At 30.8% G+C, this 26,569-nt stretch overlaps 3 protein-coding genes across 3 annotated transcripts; 2 read left to right on the top strand and 1 right to left on the bottom strand.

Moving 5' to 3' along the window:
* Positions 1–1,210: 1,210 nt before the first annotated feature.
* On the bottom strand, positions 1,211–3,054 carry LOC130511344 (putative uncharacterized protein YER190C-A). Its single transcript, XM_057008279.1, has 2 exons — positions 2,976–3,054; positions 1,211–2,076 (listed from the first exon to the last, which is right to left on the bottom strand). The coding sequence occupies exons 1-2, from the start codon at positions 3,052–3,054 to the stop codon at positions 1,211–1,213; spliced, it is 945 nt and encodes a 314-aa protein (XP_056864259.1).
* Positions 3,055–5,765: 2,711 nt separating this feature from the next.
* On the top strand, positions 5,766–7,222 carry LOC108853692 (non-classical arabinogalactan protein 30). The gene is made up of 2 exons (XM_018627109.2): positions 5,766–6,140; positions 6,742–7,222. The coding sequence occupies exons 1-2, from the start codon at positions 5,792–5,794 to the stop codon at positions 7,050–7,052; spliced, it is 660 nt and encodes a 219-aa protein (XP_018482611.1). The 5' UTR covers positions 5,766–5,791; the 3' UTR covers positions 7,053–7,222.
* A 9,113-nt stretch (positions 7,223–16,335) lies between these two features.
* Positions 16,336–25,549, top strand: LOC108852377 (probable hexosyltransferase MUCI70). The gene is made up of 10 exons (XM_057008766.1): positions 16,336–16,644; positions 17,195–17,416; positions 17,504–17,717; positions 17,819–17,928; positions 18,020–18,222; positions 18,286–18,389; positions 18,464–18,651; positions 18,730–18,929; positions 19,261–19,475; positions 25,375–25,549. The coding sequence occupies exons 1-10, from the start codon at positions 16,461–16,463 to the stop codon at positions 25,388–25,390; spliced, it is 1,656 nt and encodes a 551-aa protein (XP_056864746.1). The 5' UTR covers positions 16,336–16,460; the 3' UTR covers positions 25,391–25,549.
* Positions 25,550–26,569: the final 1,020 nt, after the last annotated feature.

Here is a 26,569-nt window from a genome sequence, read left to right as displayed (position 1 = left end):
CTTTGGATGTTTTATTAAACTAATGGATTGCACGTTTTAATTTGTAATTTTAAAACCAAAATAAGCAGAAGACGCGTCAATGGCCCATATAAATCAAGAAAATCTTTGACTCTCTTGGTGATTTTAGCGAAAACGAAATGTATGGATGGTTACAGCCCCTCTGGAAAAGATTATTATACTGTACAGACCTTTTTCCCATCTGATGTGTTTGAATTAGATGACTCCAACTTAAACTTTATAGACATTTCATGCGATTCACGTTTAGATCATTAGCGTGATTCACGTTTAGATTATTAGCCACGTAGACTTCAACCATGGATAGTTCACGTGATTCATGTTAATATACCCTTTTATGATGAAAAGATCACATATGAACGGGCCTTGTGGTTAAGTGGCAGTGGACGGATCTGGGACACCAACACGTTTCAGGTTCGATCTTTCTGCTATGCGAAACTAAGTCACATTGTTCTGTTCATCTAACGCGGATATGGGTCCATGCTTTAGGACCCATTTGAATGCCCAGGAGAAGGAGTCCATCTGCGGGCTTGCGACTCCCCCGGGGGTTAGGTTTGGTTCCAATAGTGACCCGGGTTTAACCCTTCTTTAGCAAAAAAAAAAAAAAGATCACATACATATAAATATTTTTTCATAACTTTTTCAATAGTTATATGTTGAGAAGACACAACTTTTCAACATTGTTTTGGGATTCCTATTATTAATAGACTAGAGGATTATAAAGTTAATTTTGTATTAAAATTTTTAAAATAATCAAAGGTATAATGGAACAAAATTATAAAGTCGAAGATGTAAAAGAACAAATATGTTCTTAATATGGCATATTGAAACCTACTTAGATCTAAGTCTTGATCTTTAACAACAGACATCGCAAACTTACCGCCGAATAGCTCGCGAGACGTGCATGCAGGTGCTAATGTATTATCAGATTTCATACAACATGACAACTATACAATTTGATATCATGATATCAAATACAACATGATTTCAGATATGTATAAGCCCACTGAAGTGAAATATATTTAAAAAAATACGTAGAGTCTCCGATAAATACACCCTCTCACATCAAGCCAAACTCACACACAAACCAAAAACAGAAGGACAAAAGGATAAAGATGGGTTTCATTGGTAAGAATGTTTTGCTAACTCTCTTAGCACTTTGCTGCTTCATTTCCTCTGTTTTCAGCACTACAGCTCAACCTCCAATAAAACTACTAGCACCATTGACCAAAGCTCCAAGAAAAACTCTCCTACCGTTAAACACTCCTACCAAGCTGTCAACTATCCTACCGTTAAAATCTCCTACTGAGCGATCAACTCTCCCACCGTTAAAAGTTCCTACCAAACTACGATCAATTCTCCCACCGTTGAAAGAACCTGCCAAGCTATCAGCTCTCCCACCGTTGAAAGCTCCTACCGAGCGATCAGCTCTCTCACCGTTGAAAGCTCCCATCAGAACACCAACTCTCTCGCCGCTGAAAGCTCCCACCAGAGCACCAACTCTCTCGCCGCTGAAAGCTCCCACCAGAGCACCAACTCTCTCGCCGCTGAAAGCTCCCACCAGAGCACCAATTCTCTCACCGCTGAAAGCTCCTGGCAAAGCACCACTTCTCTCACCGCTGAACGCTCCCATCAGAGCACCAGTTCTCTCACCGCTGAAAGCTCCCATCAGAGCTCCACTTTTCTCCCCGCTGAAAGCTCCCATCAGAGCACCACTTCTCTCACCGCTGAAAGCTCCCACCAGAGCACCAATTCTCTCACCGCTGAAAGCTCCTATGAAAGCACCACTTCTCTCACCGCTGAACGCTCCCATCAGAGCACCACTTCTCTCACCGTTGAAAGCTCCCATCAGAGCGCCACTTCTCTCCCCGCTGAAAGCTCCCATCAGAGCGCCACTTCTCTCACCGGTGAAAGCTCCCATCAGAGTACCAACTCTCTCACCGCTGAAAGCTCCTATCAGAGCACCAACTCTCGAACCGTTGAAAGCTCCCACCAAAGCACCAACTCTCTCACCGTTAGAAGCTCTTATCGAGCTACCAACTCTCCCACCACTAAAAGCTCCTATCGAGTTTTCAACTCTCCCACCATTAAAAACTCATACCAAGCTATCAACTCTCCCACCATTAAAAACTCATACCAAGCTATCAACTCTCCCACCATTAAAAACTCCTACCAAGCTATCAACTCTCTGATGAGACCAAAAGGGTTGGTGCTGACAAAGACAGTGAGATGGAGGAGAGAGAGAGAGAGAGTCAAGTATTAAGAGAAAAAACAAATCACAAGTTCTCTCACGAAAACTAAGTATTTTATTTTATTTATTTATGTTGTTTTGCAAATAAGAGAAATTTCTACACTTTCCCATTTCCTTGTAGTTGTTAGCTTGTGGGTGAATCAACGACAAGATGTATTTGTTTCATGTATGTCTTCTATTTAAAAACCTAAAAAGAGGTAGTCTAAACTATCCAAAAGAAAACTTGTGTTGTTGTGTTTTCTTGTGTTCATGTTTCTAGATCAACATTTGATGATCCTATATTTGGGACCTATCACTCCCCCCCACCCCCATCAAGTTGCTAACCAAAGCTCCAATCAAACCTCTCATTCTCCCACCAATTTCCCCTCCTAAAATCATCAGGACACTAGAGGCCGTGCGGGGTACGGTCTACTGCAAAGCCTGCAAGTACGCCGGCATAAACAATTTCAAAAGGCGTCAAACCTGTTTTATTTATTTTTTGATAACTAAAGGTTATTTTACTATTCAAATTTAAGTTTGTAAGTTTGATAACCAGATCAGAATAAAAGAAAACAGTGAAACAAAACTCTCTATGGCCAGAATAGGCGCCAAACCTGTTAAAGGTATTATATACACATCATGATATGAAAAGTCCAATCAGACCTTGAGGAATATTCCCAGGATTTAAAACTGCTTATCCAGCCAAGTAGGACGTAGATCCGAAAACTACCTTTTTCATACCTCATAGTTGAAAGGCTTTCTGCAGCCAAGTAGAAGCTGTGAGCTAAAGATGCTCCATAGTGGTTCATGACTTAAAACATGGCTATGAAAATTTCCACTAATTCAACTCCAAATCTTTATTACGTGAGATTATATGTAGGAATTTCAAATCAGCGGACTTCCACTAGACCAAAACATACTTCAAAAATAATCGATAAAAATGGATTTAAATATTTGAATCGTATTTGGATTTTAATTGAAAATCTTAACTATATTGAGATTATTTAAGACTACATGCCGGATTATGGTTAGACACTCTAAATATTACATAAAACACTGCTATAAATTTGTGAAAATTTAATATTTACACGTATTAATCGCTATCGTAACATAGCTTATCAAAACCCTCAAAAATGTAGGCGTTGGTAAAGCACTAGACTAAGAAACTTTCTACTATTAGTCTATTAACATTACCATTTTCCTGATTTAAGAATAGTTAAAGAGTTTAAGCAACAAAAAAAACAATAGTTCAAGAGGCACCGTCTTGCCACTTTCGTTGAAATCAACTTCATATTTCAAATATTTTCCTGCTTGTTAGAGATGGATTGACGAATTCAGATTAAACACTGATCTAATAACAACTATATATTAATGTATAGTTATCGTTTTAGTAGTTCTACTAAACTCTAGTGGATTGCATGTATATTGTACTGTAAATCGTAAAACCAAAGTAAACAGAAGAAGCGTAGGTATTAAGTTTGAACTTAAATGTGTAAATGTGCTGAAGCCGCACCAGGCGCATCTTGTAGCCATGCACATGTATGGAGCATAAAACATGGATCGTGAATGAAAACTCATGCATTAATATTATATTCCATATATGTCCATCGAAACCTGAAAGCAACACTAATTTAGACAATCAAGAAGTTTATATTTAAGTGCATTTACAATTTCACATCATATATTTTGGTAGTTTTTAGTCCAATCAAAGTTGTAAATGGTCAAAACTTCATTCAACTCTAGTAATCACATTTTCAAAAACTCTGATAACGCTTCTTCCTTCAGTATCTCAAAAATTCTCAAATCATAATATTGTATAGACTTATTATGGTTCACTAGGTGTTTTCCTGCACCATGTGCAGTAAAAGAATTTTAAAATATTTTTAATAGATAAATATAAATTATATTTAATTTTTTTATTAATATTATAAATTTTCTTTTTTTCTTATCAATATTTTAATATAAATTTGATTTAACTGAACATTAAAACTAAGATAAAAACAATTTTGTTTATTTTGAATTATATTTAAGAACGTGGATGTCTATATTTAAAATTATAATCTTATGTAGATTTTTCTATATATTTATTTTAATTAAATATATTAAATAAATATGTGAAATTGCATAATTGTCAAAAATTAAAATCAAACAATATTTATAAAATCTGTAGATATATATAAGAAACTAATGATTTTACGATTTAATTTGATTTTATGATTTAATTTTTATAATTTTATAAAAATATGTATATATTTTTGAAATATTTTTAATTTAAATGATATTTCGAAATTTAAAATACCATAATTGAATATATTTATTTTAATGATGATTTGTGAGTTATTATCATATTTTTAAAAAGTCCAAAAATATAAATCGATAATAAATGTAATATATGAGTTATTACCATATTTTAAAAAGTTTACCAAAAATATAAATTAACATTAAATATAATTGTCCATGTCGTATTAATCTATAAGACATGTCAACAATTTTAGTAGTCATGTTACAATTATTAATCTAGGTGTTTTCCTACACCATGTGTAGTGATGAATTTTTTAAAAGTTATATTTTATATTTTAAAATATAATTTATTAATATTATATATTTTATTATTTTGGCCAATAATTAATATAAATATCACTAATCAAGCATAAAATTAAGAGAAAATATTTTTTTTTATTTTAAATTATATTTAAGAATATATATGTATATATATAAAGTTAAAATCTTAGATAAAAATTTATTTATTTCATTTGGTTAAATGTATTAAATCAACTTGTACAAAATTACTAAAAATCATATAAAATTGTATAGTTATCAAAAACTAAAACTAAATAATATTTATATAATTTGTAGATATCTAAAAGAAACTAATGATATTACGATTTATTTTTTTTTTAATTCAGAAAATTTAGAAAATTTTAGGTAATAAATTTTTTATAATTATAGAAGTAAAATTATATAATATTTCGAAATTCAAAATGTCAGATTTGAATATATTTATTTTAGTGATGATTTATGAGTTATTACCATATTCCACAAAGTTTACCAAAAATATAAATCAATATTAAATGTAATATATGAGTTATTGCCATATTTTAAAAAGATTTCCAAAAATATATATCATTACTAAATGTACTTGTCCATGTCATATTTAACCATATGACATGTCATCAATCTTAATAGCCACGTCATAATTTTTTTTGTGAAAACGATTGTAGAGAAGACATGTGGCAAAATCACTTCTCAAATATAGTCTAGGGGATTAGGACTAGAATTTAGGGAAATGCCAAAATATAAGTATTGAAACTAATGGTGTTGAACTGTAAGGAGATGTAAGTTTTTAACGAGAGAGACATCGTAAACTTCCCGAATACCTCGCGAGACGTGTGCATGTGCTACTGTGTTTTCTACCTAGGCATAAACGATTAAACCAACTCTAATGAGTTATATAAAATAATACGTACCTGAACCCTGAATCTCCTATAAATACACCCTCTCGCAGTAACCTAAACTCACACACAAACAAAACACAAGAGGCTAAAGATGGGTTTCATTGGTAAGAGTGTTTTGCTAACTCTCATAGCACTTTGCTGCTTCATTTCCTCTGTTTTCAGTATTCATACGTTTCAACCTGCAATGAAACTAATAACACCATTGCCCACTCCCCCACCGGCCAAAGCTCCTATCAAGATACCAACTCTTCCACCAGCCAAAGCTCCGATCAAGGTACCAACTCTCCCACCTTCCATAGCTCCGATCAAGCCTCCTGTTCTCCCACCGGTTTCTCCTCCTAAGTTTAGCAGGACACTAGTGGCCGTGCGGGGTGTGGTCTTCTGCAAAGCCTGCAAGTACGCCGGTATAAACAATCTCGAAGGCGCCAAACCCGTTAAAGGTATTATATACACTATGAAAGTTCACGCTTCACGTCCCATTCTTTATCCTATACGTTTTAGACAGAAACTCACTGGCAAATGTTCATATTATTGTTTAAACTGTTTCTTTGACCAAAAAAAAAATTCTCAAAAACAAAATAAAAAGCTTTATACTACCACGCGAGAATAGCTCAGCCAGGTGAAGGATACTTCATTTCCCTTCGTAAAAATCACAATGGATAAACATAGATCAATTTACCATTAAAATAGAAAATTAGATTAAGCTAATGAATTAGTTGAGATTTAATTTGTTTGTGACTAGTAATTTTCTTGGTTACACACAATCAATGATGCAACGGATCCTTGTTCCCTAATCTCCCATTATATCAACTTTAGGTCAAATGGTAAAAAAAGAAACTTGTTATGTTGTTCATGTCATGCCCTCAAAAAAAATTAAATCGACAAATGGTAAAATAAATTTACCACAGCAATTTAAAAGAAATACTATGAATTAGTTGGAATGTGTTCATATTTTTTAGTAGCTTTTTGGCATTCATTTAATAAATTTATACAAATGCTAGTTATTTACTTTTATTTTGTTTCTGTTATTTGTGTATGCAGGTGCGGTGGTGAGACTTTTGTGCAAAAACAAGAAGAACACGACATCCGAGACAACAACGGACAAGAACGGATACTTTTTGCTCTATGCCCCTAAAACCGTGACCAACTACGCTATCAAAAATTGCCGAGCTTACCTAGTGAAGTCGCCTGACGCTAAATGCAGCAAAGTGTCGACGCTCCACGATGGATACTTGGGCTCCTTTCTAAAACCGGTGGTGAAACCAGAGAATGCAACGATCATCTTCAACAAGCTAACGTACGGTCTTTTCAACGTTGGTCCATTCGCATTCGAGCCTGTCTGTCCCAAATGAGATGGTTTTATTTAATAATATAGCTAGTGAAACTTTGATTATGGGTATTGATCAGTGATCACACAGTTTAGTAATGATTGTGTGAATGTATCAGCTTGGATTTCGTTATATGGGCTTTTGTATTAATGTTTTCTGATTATCTATTGAATAAAAACGATAACGTTTACAACTCTTTTTTTCTCAGCTAACTTTTGTGGAATATAACCCTATGAAATGGAATGAATCTGCTGAATTGTAGAACTGTAAGGTGTTTTGGTTAATATTATGAGCCGCTTGAAGTTATTATTTGTACTTTTGATATAATTGTATAGTGGATTAAAGGAAGGCCTTTATGTGAAATTATTTTTTAAAAATACACCATAATACAATTTTAATTAAAAAGAAAGGTAAATGGGAGAAGAATGAGGTTTTTCATTCTAGACGATGTTTTGTACTACTATATGATGTTCATGAGAATAATATAAAAACTTGGATCCAAAAAGAGGGATTGGGGAGTGGTGAAGGGTGTGGAAGTGGAACTAGGACAAATGGAGTATGGTTCATGGCGGAACACAGGAATATGGTGTGCAAAGATTGTTGGAAATATGTGGAAACACTTGTGCTTGATGGAAAATCTAACATTCTAATTATTAAAATGTGATGTCTAAACCATGTAATGATAGTGTCAACATCGTCTTGTGATTCTAAATTATTAGTTGATTTTTGCTTCCACATCTTCCTTTCGAACTATTACAGAATAACATAGCGAAAACGAATGCATTATATAGAGATTAGTTTGGTTATCAGCCTAAAAAATATTAGATTATCATAAAACAAACATTTGTGTTTTGTGTTGTTAGCTAGTGTTTCAAAACTTCTCCATGTTCTGAAGCAATATGACAATATATAATAAGTTTGGTTTTGTTTCTACTATCTAACATTTTTTACTTGAATTGAAAACTGATTTGGGTGGAGTTATGTTTAATGGGTATTACCTTACCAAAAACTTTTGTTTACATTGTTATAAAAAAAATTGGATGTAAATGTTAAGATCCATTTACACGGTGTCTAGTACTTCGACAGCATAAAGAACAAGAACTGTAGTTTACAACCAAAAAAAAAGAACAAGAACTGTGCATTTACTCGAGTTCAATTAACTAAAGCCTAAACATATGGTTCATTGCAAACAGACCACGAATATTAAGGAAGGAAAAATCATATTCCAGACTGTCTTCTTCAGTTCCTATCCTAAGTGGACTAAAAGACTATTTCAATTCGTGTTGACTAAATAATCACAATCATCACATATCTATTACGCTCAGTTTGCAAATGTTTCCTTCAAACGGTCTATGATTTTTGGAAAACAGTAGCATTTATTGCGAAATCTAACAAATCATCACGAGTGTAGAAAATGTTGTTGAAAAAAGTTATTAGGTGAACACTACACACCATAAACACCCATGCACTATAAATTTACAATATTATGATTTTGCACAAGGCAGAGGCATCTTCTTATGTAGAGGAAATCAATTTAAATTTGAAAAGCATCCAAAAAGAAGAAACAAATAAAGGAAAAAACCCCACAAAGAAGCTGAAATCGGAATTGGAAAAGAATAACATCAATTGCTATAAAGCTGATCAAGTATAGAAGGCAGACATCAATGTAGTGTTGGTCCAATGCTAGCTAAATCAATATGAAGTTTTGTTTCAGCTGCCTTGTTGCTCGTGCTTCTGTTTCATCAAGCCAAAGAAGGGGAAACACAAGGAGGGAGAGACAACCCGAAGGGTAGCGAGAAAGTCTTGAAAAAGGGAAAGGATTCTTCCTATTTGATTTATCTTATTGGTTTCAGTATTCTGTTTCTTCTGTGTTAATTGATGAATGTTTTTATTAAGGTGGTAAGATCATTTAAGGTGTAATGTTGTATCCACTTCTTGGTTTATGTTAATCTCTCTTCGGGTATATTCCCTTTACATATTTGAACTCTACCAAATCCTCTTTTTACTTCATAAATGTGTTCTTCTACAACAAAATATGTGTGCTTATAATTACATACGTATATCCATAATTGATATATCTAGCAAGTGAATACACACATATATACATGCATATATATATAACATCATATTATATACATTATACAATGACACAACCTAAGTTTTCCGAAATCCTAATTGATTAAACTTGATCACACAAACTAAACATTCCAAGATAAAACATAAGACAGAGAGAGAGAGTTATGGTTGTCTAGCTAATATTGCAAGCTTGTCTCCCTAGCGGTTGACTTTTTTTTTGAAACTATAATAACGGTTTGGAAATATTGAAAACCAAAAGATGTAGAGAGGATTCATAAGATAGTGATATCTCGTAGATATGTTGCAACAAGAACTATCTAATGGTAGGCGGATATTGACCAGGTAAGTGATCCGAATTTGAAGCAGTCTCACTAGTCACTATATTAAATGTGTGTGGTCACTCTGATATGAGATCATACTTTAAATATCATTTGAATATCTCAAGAGAGGGTTTATTTTTCCATTGAAAGATTTGTTTGGATTTTTTATACTCATAATATCTCCAGGTTAATAATTAAAAAGACTTTAAAGTGCTTCATATTGACCCAACAATGCTTCATATTTTAAAATTTAAAGGCAGCTAAACTAATATTTTTCTTTAACACTGATTAATTATGCTATTATAAATTAAATTAAAGAACAATTTTAAAGTCGGTAATTTCTGCTTTCCTTACAAAGATTTACCTTTAACTGCATCACTTCAAATCACCATATAAGATCCAACATGCCAAAAAAATTATGTAAGTTTTTACTTTTTAATCTGCATAATTCATATTTTCTAAGATTTGTAATCCAAACTTTCAGTTATAAAAGCATACTAGATTTTGACCCGCGCTTTGAAAAACACGGGACTATTTTTTGTTTTACGAACATTTAAAAAAAATAGATTATTTATATATTTTATATAATTTTAGACAATTTAAAATAAATTATATTTTAGTATAATTTATCTATATTTAGTTTAGTACAAATTTATGATTTATCTTTATGTGCAATGTGCATTTTTTAATTTAATTGTTTTTATTATAACTATATTTTTGGAGTCGAGAAGAATTTCTTTCTACTATCTTTAAGAATATTTTAACTGAGTTGTTTAAAATTTGTAATATATATGTTTTTTTCAATGTTCAATTTTTTGTGTTGGTAGCTTATATATATATATGTGTATTTATATAATTAATCAATTTAAATCTTTATATTATTATAAAATTATTTTTATCACATTAATGTAACACAATTTATAACTCTTTCATTTCTATGATGGACCATTTTTTAACTTAAACTGAGAATTTTCCTAGTTGAAAATTTCGTTTGTTGGTCAATAAAATAATACACATTAATGGTATAAATCTGTTAAAAGAAATCACAAATATTTAGGTACGTAAGTTACTATAGTATAGGGGAATTGTAATATTTTCAACTGAACGTCTATTTGAACGTGTGGTTAATATATGATGTTGCCCAATATTCTGAAACTATACATAGTAGAATTTAATATATATAGTGTTACCTAAGTTATTATAATATACTATAGATTTGACCGTGTATGGTGTAGTAATATATACACTATTGCCCAAACTTTTCTGAAATCTTACATATTAGAAGTTATGGAAGTTAGTATATATCTTTACTAAATCTAAATATACTATAGATTTGACCGTGTATGGTTAATATATGATTTCAGAATATTAGATTTGACCGTGTGTGGTTAATATATGATTTCAGAATTTAATATACAATAGATTTGACCGTGTATTGTGTAGTAATATATACGCTATTGCCCAAATTATTCTGAAATCTTACATATTAGAAGTTATGGAAGTTAGTATATATCTTTACTAAATCTTTTCGGTTAAAATTGTTTTTACTATAATTGAAATAGGAAATACATTTAAGTTCGTTGTTATTTTGAATTAGTTAATTTTTAGTTACAGATTTGTGATTTTTTCTTTGTGATGAACGAACATCAAACATCCATACTAAAATGATTGTTGGGTTTTTAAACCTTTTTGGAATCCCTAAATGAAATTATCTCTCCTTATACATCAAACATTATTGACTTATTATAAAAGGTTTACACTAAAAACAGGGTTTACATATTAGATTCATCTTTTAGGTTCACACTTGATACATTGATTTATCATGTTATTATCTAGTTGAAGAGCTGATTGTAATATATGGATGTGTTGTCCACGTATATTAAATGAGAGAATCAAGGAAGAAAATCATGTGTTTATCGAATATTAATGGAGATTTTATTTAATTATGTTAAATTAAAATTAGTGAATGGCATTGGTTTGTAATTACTAAGAAAAATCAAGGGCATAATCCTATGAGAGATTCTACTTTAATAGTATAGATACTCAAACAAATATTGGATTAAACAATTGGACTAAAGAGGCTTCTGCTATAATTTTTCTAGTGGTATCTTATGACTTATTGTAGTGTATGAAAGTCATATATAGTGTACTATACTTATCCAAGTCCGGATACCTTTTTTTTTGATCAAACCATTGCATTCAAATCATAATAAAAAGTCAGTTCTACAAAACACCCAACTAGAGGGAATGCTGCAGCTCAGACAAGGCAGCCTTAGCTATAGTATCAGCCACTACATTCCCAAGTCGAGGGACAAAGCAAAATGAGACAGAACCAAAAGAGTTTGCCAAACAGGTGATATCATGTAGTACAAAAAGGATAGAAGTATCCCGTTCCTTCTTTTTGATCAGAGAAACGAGGGCCTTGCAGTCCGAGAACACAGAAATGTGTTGTAATCCGAGTGAAGATGCCATAGTGAGGGCAGCTTTTACCGCAAGAGCCTCTGCTACTAGAGCTGAGGTAACAAAACGACGGTTAGATGAGTAGGAGGAGGTGTTGGTTTGTTGGGGATCCTGGATGGTCCACCCCAAACCGCAGCTCTCCAAGTCTTTGTTCCATGCTGCGTCAGTGTGTATAATCCAATTAGGAGTACCTGTAACAGGAGCAAAACACAGAGGAACATTAAGAGAAGTTTGTCCATCAGGGACCAATGTTTTAGTGGGTAAACCCGCCACATCTTGGGCTCGTTTCCAAGACCTAGAGTCATGTAAGATCTTGAGCACTGTTTCATCAACTCGAAACTCCTTGTCTTCAAAACACAGCTTGTTGCGATTTGTCCAGAGGGTCCATAAGAGCCACGGGTAGATGGGTGTGCTTCCAATACCCGTTGGTGGAAGGTTTATCATTCTGCGACATTCTTGAAGGAGCTGGCTCACTGACGCAATGTTCTGTATGGAGGGCTTAAAGAGCGCTGGTATCTGATCCCAAACCTCTGCAGCAAAAGGGCACTTAAGGAGGATATGGATCTCTGTTTCAAGTTCTCCGCATCTCTTGCATACACCAGGCGTATCAACTCCTCGTCGTTGAAGGAGGCTTCCAACAGGTAGAGCGCCAGAGTTTGCTTTCCACAGGAAGTGTTTAAGCTTGGGAGAAGTGCTGATTTGCCAGATATTGGTTTTCCAGTTGAAGTTCCTCCTATCAGCGGTAACTTGTGAGAGGGATGATATAGCGTATCCAGACTTAGTAGAGTAGATCCCATTCTTGTTTGGGAGCCATACAAGTTCATCACTGGCATTAAAGCACGAGGGAATGATACGCCTAATGGTTTCCTCATAGTGAGGCAAATGTTCACTGATGGTCGCTACATTCCATTCCCGGGAGATCGGGTCCAGGAGGTCCTTAACCATAAGAGAGGCATTACTCTCTGTCGGGGGGCCCATGGGTCTGAGAGGAGCCGTTAGAGAGAGCCATGGTTCAGTCCAAACAGAGATGTTGGAGCCATCGCCCACAACCCACCCGAGACCTTGTTGCAGGACCGACCTTCCAGCTAATACTCCTCGCCAACCGTGAGAGGCGCTTTTAGGGGCTCCCACCTCCAAGTCCGGATACCAAGCCGAAGTAATTTCATAGGAGTAAAGCTTTATTCAAATATTTGGTAATATTTTGTATCTCATGTCTCCCTAAATAATTATTTTGCCAATTTTAGATGAACATGTGAAAATACGAAATGCTGGTTGAAATGGATCGATGTAAAGAAAAAAGAAACAAACAGACGTAGAAGAGAAGGTTTCTGCCACATTATTTTGGGTGTCTGTTTCTGTAGATGGTAAGATTCAATGAACTTGAGATAGACAAAGACAAGAGTGATTATACATAGTACCATCTTTTTTTTTTTTGGTAAAAATGTTTCATCGACATTGATTGGCCGTTCTATCCATTTGATTTGTTATTTTTTAATACGAATTCTAAAACTCTGGCTATTATCCCCTATATATTAAAAGAGAAGACTTTAAAAAATAACAACCTCATTTTTGTATTAATTGAGAAAAGCCCCTTCCTACGTAGCAAGTTTTTAAGAGGCCAAAAATCCTACGTGTCACTCTTAGAGAAGATTTGAGAGAACCATAGTATTAAAATTAATACGACCAACCGTGATATATCAGAAGTTTTTCGGTAATGAGTATCTCCTACCACATTCCGACGATCAAATTTTAGTTGGAGTTTGGATCTCGACAATCAAAAACTATATTTACTATTGGTCGGTGCGAGATGGTATCTCTAAGACAGCGTAGGTGGTGTTGTGAAGGTGGAGTGAGCGAAAACAGCGGGGAAATAATTGCAGCGGTGGTTGTGAAAGTGCAGAGGCGGCATTTCAAGAAGTTGCGGCGGTGGCGATGAGAGAAGTTGCGGTTATGACGGTTGCGATCAGATGAATTTTTTTTAACATAAAAAATCAAACTCAGATCAATTATGAATGATTCCAGATCTCGATTTGTTTACAGAGAGACTAACCTTATAACTTCATATTGACGAAACTAATACATAACTCTGTAGAGAAAATTCAACATTCAATTGATCTGATTGCATATCTATGGAACGTGATTTCGTTTCAGTGAAGAAGAATTGTTTCGATGGAAACTTTTCTGAACCAAGAAAAAAGAACATGGAGACAAAACGCGTATTTCGAAAATAACAAAAAAAATTGGGAACCGATGTATTCCTAAAGTGTATATGTATAAGATTTCTTTGCCTGAACTAATCTTATTTAACAATTCGGCATGTTGATTTGTTTAGTCTCTTAATTTGGGGCACAACAGATGCTACTTTATTTACTAACCCAATATCTAGATGTAAAAACAATTTCCAAAAATTCCAAAACTGTGATAATTAGCTTTCAATTTATTTTTGAACATATATAAACTAGGTGTTTTATCCGCACTTGCTTTAATAATTTAAAAAAATTATAAACAAATATACTATAAATTCAAAATCCTTATAATAAAATTATTTTCATGTTTTTGAAATATATAATAATTAACTAAAGATTATTTTTTATACTCAATAACTTTTATTTTAATAAAATATCTTTTGTTATGTAAATAAACTTAAATTATTCATATAAATTGTATTTATTTTTAAAACATATGATGCCAAATATTTTTAGATAATATAATATAGAATATTTTAGATAATGATGAATACTAAACTAATGAAATTTATTTTTAGTTTATGGGCAATTATATATTAACAAATATAACCTAATTATTTTTTAAAATAATAAAGAATTTCAACGCTCTAAGTTTAAAATTGAGAGCAAACAAATTATTTTGCAAATAACAGTATAAATAATTTTGAATCTTCTCCTAACTTTTTTAGAAGATTTTGATTGTTTTAAAAGAATTGTCGTAAAGATAAATTATTATTCTATCTTATGTGACATATAAATATATTCATTAAAATATAGTCGGTTTAATAATACTAAACCAAAATACAATATAAACATATATGTAATACTTTAATATTACTAAATTATAATGTATAAGTTTGGTTATGATATTGCCTTTAGCAAATTTTAATTATTTTCAAAATAATGATAAATTATCAGTTAAATCACTAAAAATATTTATTAATTAATATTAATAGTTAAGCATAAAATATGACTAAATCTACAATTATGGAGAACATGACAAATAATCAAATTCACTTCTCAAATAATAGTATAGATATGTCCATATATGATACATTTAATTAAAAAAAATGAACGTACTTATGTTTGTATGACTCCAAAATATCAAACAAAATCGGTCAATGAAAAAATTCATAAATTAAAATCCACAATTCCGATTAAAATTATTCCCTCTCAATTTATAAATATTATTTAAACAATCTCATATTATATATATATATAACAAAGCAACCAACTTATAATTCTTATGTTTGTCAAAACCATATTTTTATATTTTAATTTTTTACATTCATCCGCGTAAAGTGCAGGTCTTATCCTAGTATATATTATTACATTGAATACCCAATTGCATTCTGAGAACTCTTATTATTTACAACCGCTGAGTGATCGGGACAGATATGTAATGTAGCCAAAATACGAATGTTGCACAAAAGTACGTAGATATAACAACCAAGTGAATATAGAAACAAAATAGTTATAATTTGATTTGATGTGATTTACAATACCATGGCGGTGCTAAATGATAAAAGCTTAGCGAAGATTAGTAGTAAGTAATTGCAACACAAAAGAAGCACGAAACTTAAAGTGCGTCAAAATCTATTGTGAAACTTAGATTGAGAGATGTATTTGATTAAAAAATTTATAGCAAAAGCCTCTAGGTAGCATTTGATTAAAAAAATAATTAATACCGAGCTTTAGTTATGGATCTTTTTTGTATTTCACTTGTCAATCCCATTTTACACAAGAAGGAGAGAATGTGAAAACTCCATGAACTTAGCAAGATTTAACTGATGCAATTTAAAGATGTTTGATAAGAAAACTTTTTTGAATTATTTGCTTCAAGAACCTAATGGTGAAGTGGATTCGCTAGACATGTTTACTGATTTGTGTTTTGTGTAATGTTTCATCTTGTTTTTTCTTTTTTTTTTGCCAAGATGTTTCAGAACCAATAAATTACTTTTGTAAAATATTCCTTTTCATATATGATATTTACAGTTTAGCAAAAAAAAATTGTTTTTTGAATTATTTGGATGTATAAGCGTATAGTATTGGTTATTATTCTTAAAATTTCCACGTCACGTCACTTTCCCCCCGCGGAAAAAGTAATTCCACGTCACAGCAGATATAAACTGCCACGTCATAGCCGTAGAGTAATTTACTTTCTCATTAAATCGCCTAGTTAAGTGAAGAAACAGACAACTAATCGTACTTAAATACTTCCTACAACTTTCATGGTAAAAAGAGTCACTTGATTTCGAAATTCTTGAGCAACAAAAGAAGATATCTGCCAATCACAAATCCTAGAGTACATGTACTACACTGTGAACTAAGAGTATCGTTTTTAAATAAAGATGGGGTATAATGGCGTCGGTTTGCCTACCCACACGGTTGCAACAACGCGTACGAAGCCATCTAAGTTGTACAAGGAGAAGGAAGATGTTGTACGTTGGATCTTTAAATTAATAAGACGTCGTAAGAAGATTCTCTTTATAATCTCCACTCTTGTCTTCATTCGCGTCCTTTACCTCTGGCATGGTAAATTACTCTTTTTATTGGTAAAACATGTTAATTACTTTTCTTCGATTGTTGTGTAGTTATGGTGATTTGAGATTTCTTATAGCTTATGTTTCTGTTTTAGCTCCCTACTGGGAGAACCTCTTTTCTCTTTCTTCTTCTTTTTTTTTATTAGGGAACACTTTCTCTTCTTCTTCATATTAAGCTTTTTTTCTCAAGAGGAGAAAATAAACCTAAAACATTAAAATTACAAAAATGTAGATGGATTCTATTTCGTTCCTATTTCTACAAACACTAGAGACGATCTTGAACATAACCAGATGAAAGATTGATCTTGAATCTCAAAATTAATTTAAAAAATTAGTATACAAAAACCATAAAGTTCCTGAATTACTAAAAACATTTTTTTATTAAATGGTCTATATCCGAGAACCGACTATGTGGTACACAGACCGATGCTTAATGAAGATTATTACAAAGCCTCTATGGTATTCAAATGCGAGTAGGTTTTGGTTTACGATTCCTTTTCTTGGCCACTGCATTTTGTCCTCTATGTTTTGACTGTAATCAGGTGAAGATGGTAAGAATGTTGAAGTTCCTCACAGTGGCAGTACAAATAAAGATCCAATAAGCAATATTCGTAACAACTTATCTTACGTGGGAAAAGCTGCAAAAGCGTATCGGCCTCGTCCTCCTCCATATTTTCGTGGCTACACACTTCCTCCAGATCATCCCTGTAACAGGTTCACTTTACCTCCTCCACCAGCTGACAAGAAGAGAACCGGACCACGCCGTAAGATCTCTCTCTTGATTCTTTATATACACACAAAGCTTTGACATAATTCTGTTTCGTGTGTAATCAAATCTGTTCTGTTTCCAGCATGTCCGGTTTGTTACCTTCCATTAGAAGAAGCAATCGCCTTAATGCCAACCTCACCATCGTTTTCCCCTGTTCTTAAGAACCTAACGTATATACATGAGAAGCCACTTAACCGGAAAACAGAGTTTGGAGGCTCAGATTTTGGCGGTTATCCGACTTTGAAACTAAGGAGAAGATCTTTTAACATCAAAGGAACGATGAGTGTACATTGCGGGTAAGTGTACCGCTTGAGTTCTTGTTCAATTGACAAAAACAATCTCTTGAGTGCTTAGCACGTTCTCTCCATGGACTAATCTACAATGATTTTTTAACTAGGTTTGTCAAAGGACCTGAACCTGGAAGAGGAACAGGGTTTGATATCAATGAGAAAGATCTTCTTGAAATGAAGCGGTGTCGAGGGATAGTTGTTGCTTCAACAGTATTTGGTCATTCTTTCAATACTTCTCCAATCGATTTAGTCTCTTTTCTTGTTTCCCACGGTATCTGATTAAGAATTTATCTTACTCATTTTCTCAGATGCTTTTGATGATGTGAAGAGCCCTAGCAATATTAGTAAATACTCTGAGCAAACGGTTTGCTTTTTCATGTTCATTGATGAGAAAACCGAAACAAGCTTGAAGAGAGATAAAAGCTTTAATAGAACCACCAAGAAAGTAGGGTTGTGGAGAATTGTTGTTGTTCATAACCTTCCTTATACAGATGGAAGGCGCAACGGAAAGGTAACTTGAAATATAAGTTATCTGTATTTTGAGTATGAATCTTTATGATCTTTCTTGTTTCAGGTACCAAAGCTTCTTGTCCATAGGCTGTTTCCGAATTCTCGTTATTCTTTATGGATGGATGGGAAGCTGGACCTTGTGGTCGATCCACATCAAATTCTAGAGAGGTTCCTGAACCCATTAGTGTCTATGACTATGTTCCCGCAACGCCATAATCTGACATTCACCATTTTTCATTTAGGTTCTTGTGGAGGGAGAACGTTACATTTGCAATCTCTAGACATTACAAACGGTTTGATGTATTTGTGGAAGCAGAAGCAAATAAAGCTGCGGGTAAATATGCCAATGCTTCAATAGATTTTCAAGTGGATTTCTACAAGAAAGAAGGTCTAACACCTTATTCTGCTGCCAAGCTCCCAATCACAAGCGGTATACATTTTATGTTTTCTTTATTATAATCTATAAAAGAATCAAACGTTTTAATGAGTTGTAGTGGTGGATACGCAGATGTACCAGAAGGATGCGTCATTCTTAGAGAGCATGTTCCAATTAGCAATCTATTTACTTGCCTTTGGTTCAATGAAGTTGATCGCTTCACTTCTAGAGATCAAATCAGTTTCTCAACAGTAAGAGACAAGATTGCTGCAAGGACAAAATGGAATGTGAGTATGTTTCTAGACTGCCAAAGACGCAACTTTGTGGTTCAGGTGATTCTTCCTCTTCCTAATGATTTCATTAAAAAGATATCAGAATAACAACTTAACATGATCACTAAAAATCATATTTTAAACATCAAAAGATCGTGCTTGGGACAAAAGTGGGCCATTGCTTAAACCCAAGATATTTTACAGGATTAAAGGCCCATTTTAAATTTTTACAAAATATACAAAAATGCAAAAAAAAGTAAGAAGATATTTTTAAGCCAAAACAAATAGAAAGTACAAAGTAAGTTCTGTGATGTACAAGTGAACTCAATTAGCTCTCAATTTTTTTTAGGAATTAGTGTATTTTTAATACATTTGACCGTGAACAATGCAGAGATATCATCTAGCGGATCAAGAGAAACTGAAGAAGAAACGAGCTCCAATGGCCATACTCCCCCCACCAGCACCGGTCAGCAGCGAGTTACCTAGCACGTTAACGAACGTGAGTCAAGTCGTGAGCATAACGCCGCCTAAAAGGCGAGGAAGAGACGGACAGTTGAGTGCAAGGAGTCAGCCTTTGAATGTAACTGCACTACATACGAATACGCTGTAAGTCTGTAATTGGACATCATATTATAAAGCCAGTTTCTTATGATGCATATCATCTATGATTCTATATCTCAATGTTCTTTGATTATTCACATTAGCAATCTAGCTTGCATAAGGGATATAACAAGGTTTTGTTAGAGTAATGACACCTAGATTTCATGCCTAATAACAGTACTAGACAAAGTGCAAAACTATATAGTAACAAAAATTTAGTCTCGGAGAAAAACAAAAGCTAAAAGATAAAAAAAAACGAACATTTTAGAATGGTTATGGACTTATGGTAGTGATTAGTGAAGCAACATCTACGGTCCACAAAGAGCAAGTGGTGGGTAAAGTAAAGAGCTTTCCACCAAAGTAAATAAATTAAGTAAACAGAGTTTATGTCCATTCAAAGTTGCACATTAAGAAGAAAGTGGTAATATAAAAATGTGAAAAAATAAAGAAAGGGTTCCACTTTGTATATAAATCATTGTGCTAATGGAATCTGTTGTCATAATAGTTTCTCCACTTTCTTGATCACAATCTGCCGCACTGCTATTATTCTATGCACTTAGATCAGTAGATCTACTCATGCTCGTATATGTAATGTATAAAGCAAAAAAGCATGGCCGCTGCTGAATTATTGCTGCATTTTATGAACAGTTCCTTGCGTTTTGGAATATTGAAAGTATGGCATGTATTTTTATAGCTGCCGAAAGAAAACAATTAATTTTTGTCAATTTTGTTTAGTAAGATGTTCAGTGTGTTTAATCTGATGTGAGGTAATCCAGAACAAATCTCTTTTTTTATAGTGATACAGAAATCAGTACACTTTTAACCACAGTAGTATACAAGACGACCAATTAACTCTAATATTATCATGACCTGAAAAAGTATATTTGTATTAAGTATCTCGATCAAAGACATAACCGGCCGTGAGTACAAGTGTTAGCAACACGTCATATGTGTTCGATGTACAAGGTTACCTTAACAAACAAGTACACTGACATCATCGGTCATATATCTAAACTTACATTTTCTTTTCCCTCTATTGGATAGGGAGGTCTATTTATTTCAAAAAATATTTTGTTTATATCTATAATTTTATTAATTTTGGTATCTCCTTTGAATAGCATAAAATCTCATAAAACAATATGCATGTTATATATATACATATAGATGCTCGTTTTAAATTTACAAATTCCTATTTCTCAAAAAGCAAATTACTGATTTTATAGATTTTGATTAGCTGTTATAGTTTTTCTTGTAAATACCATATTTTACTAAGCTCGTGGAAATAAGTCAATCCAGCACCAAAATAATTACAATTTTTTATTTTGTGCTTTGTTGGTAACTGGTAAGACATTCCAAACGGTCATGGTTACAACATGAAGATAGCTGCATATACATCGGAAAAAAACTTCTTCTTTTTTTTTGCTAAATAATCGGAAAAAAACTTGAGTTGAGATTTTTTTTAGAAAAGAAAAATCTGTGGAGACAATCTAGTTAGTTATTTATTTATTAATTTCTAGCAATTTGTCTCAACCTAATACAATTCGGCAACATGATATATGAGGGAGGTTATCCATACTTATTTATTTACTAGGTGTTTTCCTGCACCATGTGCAGTAAAAAAATTTTAAAATATTTTCTAACAGATAAACATAAATTATATTTATTTTTTATTAATATTATAAATTTTTTTTTTCTTATTAATATTTTAATATAAATTTGATTTAACTGAACATTAAAATTAAGATAAAAACAATTTTTTTTTATTTTGAAATATATTTAAGAATGTGCATGTATATATTTAAAACTATAATCTTAGGTAGATTTTTCTATCTATTTATTTTAATTAAATATATTAAATAAATATGTAAAATTGCATAATTTTCAAAAATTAAAATTAAACAATATTTATAAAATCTGTAGATATATATATATATAGAAACTACTGATTTTACGATTTAATTTGATTTTATGATTTAAATTTTATAATTTTCTAAAAATATGTATATATTTTTGAAATATTTTTAATTTAAATGATATTTCAAAATTTGAAATGCCATAATTGAATATATTTATTTTAATGATGATTTATGAGTTATTACCATATTTTTAAAAAGTCCAAAAATATAAATCGACAATAAATGTAATACATGAGTTATTACCATATTTAAAAAGTTTACCAAAAATATAAATTAACATTAAATATAATTTTCCATGTCATATTAATTTATTAGACATGTCATCAATTTTATTAGCCATGCCATATTACTTTTGTGAAAATGATTGTAGAAGACATGTGGTAAAATCATTTCTCAAATATAATCTAGGAGATGAAAGTTTCATAATTGTCAAAAATTAAAATTTAAAAATATTTATAAAACATGTAGATATATATAAGAAACTAATGATTTTACGATTTAATTTGATTTTATGATTTAATTTTTGTAATTTTCTAAAAATATGTATATATTTTTGAAATATTTTTAATTTAAATGATATTTCGAAATTTGAAATGTCATAATTGAATATATTTATTTTAATGATGATTTATGAGTTATTACCATATTTTTAAAAAGTCCAAAAATATAAATCAAAAATAAATGTAATATATGAGTTATTACCATATTTTAAAAAGTTTACCAAAAATATAAATTAACATTAAGTATAATTGTCCATGTCATATTAATCTATAAAACATGTCATCAATTTTATTAATCATGTCATATTATTTTTGTGAGAATGATTGTAAAGAAGACATGTGGCAAAAATTGTCCATGTCATATTAATCTATAAGACATGTCATCAATTTTATTAGCCATGTCATATTATTTTTGTGAGAATGATTGTAGAGAAGACATATGGCAAAATCACTTCTCAAATATAGTCTAAGGGATTGGCATTACAAAAAGAAACGCTAAAGCTAAATAGATGGTAACGCTTAAAACATTTAATGTGAAACCTAAATTATTTTAGATGCCTTAAAATTTTACAAATTTATAATAATAGATTAGATATTATACTCATAAATAATAAAATTATTTACTTTTATAAAAACTTATAACACAATAAATTAATTATCATAAATATTACTCCCTCTATCTCTAAATAAATTTAACTTTGATATTTTTCATACCGATTAAAAAAATAGATGTAATATATGTAAATTTTTATTAATTACACTTTTTGACCAATAATATTTGATATAAATAAAGTTATTTATAAAATCAATACAATTTACAATGATTCTTAGCTAAAAATAAAAATAATTTGCATTGAAATTATAAAGTAACACATTTTGTATAACAAAAAAAAATGTTAAAATGACATTAATTATAAAACAAAAAAGTAATTTTAGGTAATTTAAAAATATTAGATTTGGCACTTTGATTGCTTTTTAAAACACTGTTGTTTATTACCATATATGATCTATGACGATTTATAAGCTTACCAATTCATGCGATGCCCCAATTCCCAAAAATGATATAGGGGGCGATTTGTTAAATTGTAGTTGTAGAGAATTTATCGTAAAATTTAGTCAGTAATTTTTTTTTGATGTAGTTATATATATTGTAGCTGTATGAATTAAATGAGAAAGAGAATAAAAATGAAATATATTCCTACATCAGTATTATTTTACTTTAGAAAATAAGGCTTTTACAACTATTTTTTTTGCTTTAACTTTAAAAACTACATAAATCATGATTGACAATTTATTTGGTTGTACAGAGAAATTAAAGCTAAAATCATTAGTTAAAGTTCAACCAATCACCCCTATAATTGCCACGAATGCTTTATTTTTTTTTATTGGCAAAGTATTAATTAACATAAGGATTGTTTTTTTAATTATTCAATCAATAATTTTTTGTAAGAGTATTTAGAATAGCATTTAAATAATGCAAATACTCTCCAAATGCTTTTCATCCGATGTTTTCATATAATTTTTTTGGTAGAAATTAGCATTAAAAATTTATTTATTTTATCTAATAGTATCACCAAACTATATTTATATCCAAACTTTATTTACAAAAAGTTAAATTAGTTTCTAAAAATATATTTAAAATATATATCTTAAAAATTAAAAAAAAAATATTTTTTTAAAAAATTTAATTTTAAGTTAATTTTAAAAATTAAATAAACAATTTCAATTAAATATATAACTTTTAAAATATAATTATATATATATGTATAATTCATTATTTTCAATAAAATATTAAATTAATATACATATATATCATATATATAATATACTATATTATTCATAAATAAGAAAATTATATATCATATACTAATTTTATATAATTAGTTTTACATATCAATAATTTATTATTTTATCAACTTTTATTATTTGCATTTATGAGAGCATACTGTTTATGTAACATAATGATTTTATAGCATAATGCTTCTATAGTATACTGCTGCTACTTTGTAACCAACTAGATCATGACCCGCTCGACCGAGCGGGAGTCATTTTTTTGTATCTTTGTTTTTACTAAATGTTATACATGATCACCAATGTGTATTAATATAAAATTTGATAAATAACAACGTGTACTAATGTGTTTAAGTAAGCAATGTGTTTAATTACTAAATTTGATTTTTAAATTTTATAATAACGTAAAGTAGATTTTTTCTGTATTATTTTAAATATATAATGCTATATATTTTGTATTTTCAACATTTATCATACAAAACTTACATTGGGGTATTATTTATATGAAAATATGTGTAACATAATATATTTTATATTATATAAACATATGCACACCCGCACGGGTTTTATTTTTAAAATGTATTCTATATTGTTTAGTTTTATGTAGTATCGAGTTTGTATAATTCAATTTTGTGTTTAAAGAACAATATCAAAACTGCTTTTCGTATGTAAAATAACATTTTGCAAGCACGAGTTGTGTCTTTTTATTGTAACACAAAATTTTATATAAAACTTATGTTTTTTTGTACATTACGAAATTTAATTTTTAAAATAATTATTACGTAATTTCAAAGCGAATTTTATCTCTTAGGTCTAATATATTTTGTGTGTAATGGTTCAAAGCATTTTCGATATATATTATATTTCAGTTTGGTTTGTTTTTAGTATTACTGTATAAGTATAATACTATACAATATTACTATATTCTATACAATATATGAAGCTATGTGTTATTTGTTTTAGAAAGTAGATTAGGCCCAACGTAGTTATAAGAATATTCATATCTTTATGTATGTGTCTATGACTTATCTACCTAATGTTATTACGTAATTTCAAAGCGAATTTTATCTCTTAGGTCTAATATATTTTGTGTGTAATGGTTCAAAGCATTTTCGATATATATTATATTTCAGTTTGGTTTGTTTTTAGTATTACTGTATAAGTATAATATTATACAATATTACTATATTCTATACAATATATGAAGCTATGTGTTATTTGTTTTAGAAAGTAGATTAGGCCCAACGTAGTTATAAGAATAGTCATATCTTTATGTATGTGTCTATGACTTATCTACCTAATGTTATTCGTACTAATAAAATTAATATGGCCAATGAAAATATACTGATCAATTTAAAATGAATTGTATAGGGTAATTATAGAACGATTAATATATTTTAGTATTCTTAGTATATATCTTATTTAAATCGACATGTAATAAATGCAAAAATCATATATGGAATATGGACAAAATGAAGAATTGTATTTAAGGAAATACATCAATGCAAAGTTAGACTATGGTACTATTATATATAAAGAATGAGACATTTAATTTAAATATATGAGGTCCACTTTTAAAAATCCACCTAGAAGAAGTTGTAATGTTTCTGTTTTAATAAGATAGATGCTTAATTCCAATGAGGTGTTAAAAAAGGAAAGACTTTCTCATTCCACGACACGTATGATTATCTTAATCAGATACTCTTTCGGATGAGCACAAGGGCACCAATGAGGAGGAAGAGGACATAAGAGCCAAGTGCGTAAACAAATATGGCACACTACAAAAAGCAAAAAGAGGGAAAATCAATCTGTAAAGAGAAGTTAGGAACAAGTCATTTTCGAAAGTCCCTTCTACCAAATTAATTAATTATACTTAAGTACTTTACAACTAGGATAAACATATTCATCAATTTTCCACTTTTCCCAATTAATTTTTTCTAAAAAGAATCGCATTATTAGAAAGTTACACTTTGTTAAGACTTTTAGCCACTTGCTTCGGTGTTAGCACGATACAATAACTAATTCAACCATCCCATAGATTTCTAGCTTCAAGCAAATCCATGAACATAACTAAGTTTTATATCATTTCACAACTAATATCTGATGGGTTAGACATACAATACTTTGGTTTTTGCGGTATTGTATTCAAACCATCAGAAGTAAATAATTTAAGAGGCGAATGATATTTGTATGTTAGGTTATTGTTTGGTGTTCGCTCATCAACCAGTGATGTATATAGTCAAGTAAACTAACAAAGGATCCATTTAAGTTTTTCACAGAGGTAAATATTTTGGTGTTAGATTGATAATTGATTAATTACGTTTTTGGATTGTCGTGAAGGCTGTATTAGCCAAAATTTTTACACAAACAAAAAACCCTACGAGGATGCATACGTTTGCATAGAGTGATGCCATAGCTTACATGTAACGCACGTTCAGAAGTTATCCATATTACTCTTAATAACCCAAAAAGGTCTTGGTTTTACACGTGCCGCATGTATCAGTTGTTGTTCCAAAATAATCAAAATCACTTAACCCAAAAGAAAAAGTCGGGTATTGTCACAAATCAATTCAAGATTTTCTATAAGACAATCGAATATTTTCTTTGACCTTAGAGACTGTTCGGAATATTTGGGTTGCACTCAGAAATTGTTAATAAAACATGTAATTCAATTACTTCTTAAAATTGCTATTGAATGTATTTCATATTAAAGTTAAGAGCAAATTGGATTTAAGAGACACATTCATCTTAGGTTTGTTACTATAGGATTTTTAGAACATTTTTTGGGGAAATAGGATTTTGATTTTCTATAAATACCATAGTACCCTTCATTTAGCAATTAAGTTAAATAATTTTTTTTTTATAATTTTCGTTTCTGATTTACAAAATTAAA

This window comes from Raphanus sativus, chromosome 4 (assembly GCF_000801105.2).
Source record: "Raphanus sativus cultivar WK10039 chromosome 4, ASM80110v3, whole genome shotgun sequence".
In the NCBI taxonomy this organism is placed as follows: Eukaryota; Viridiplantae; Streptophyta; class Magnoliopsida; order Brassicales; family Brassicaceae; genus Raphanus; species Raphanus sativus.
The sequence above is the reverse complement of the archived record's forward strand: the minus strand, read 5'-3'. Positions and strand labels throughout refer to the sequence as shown.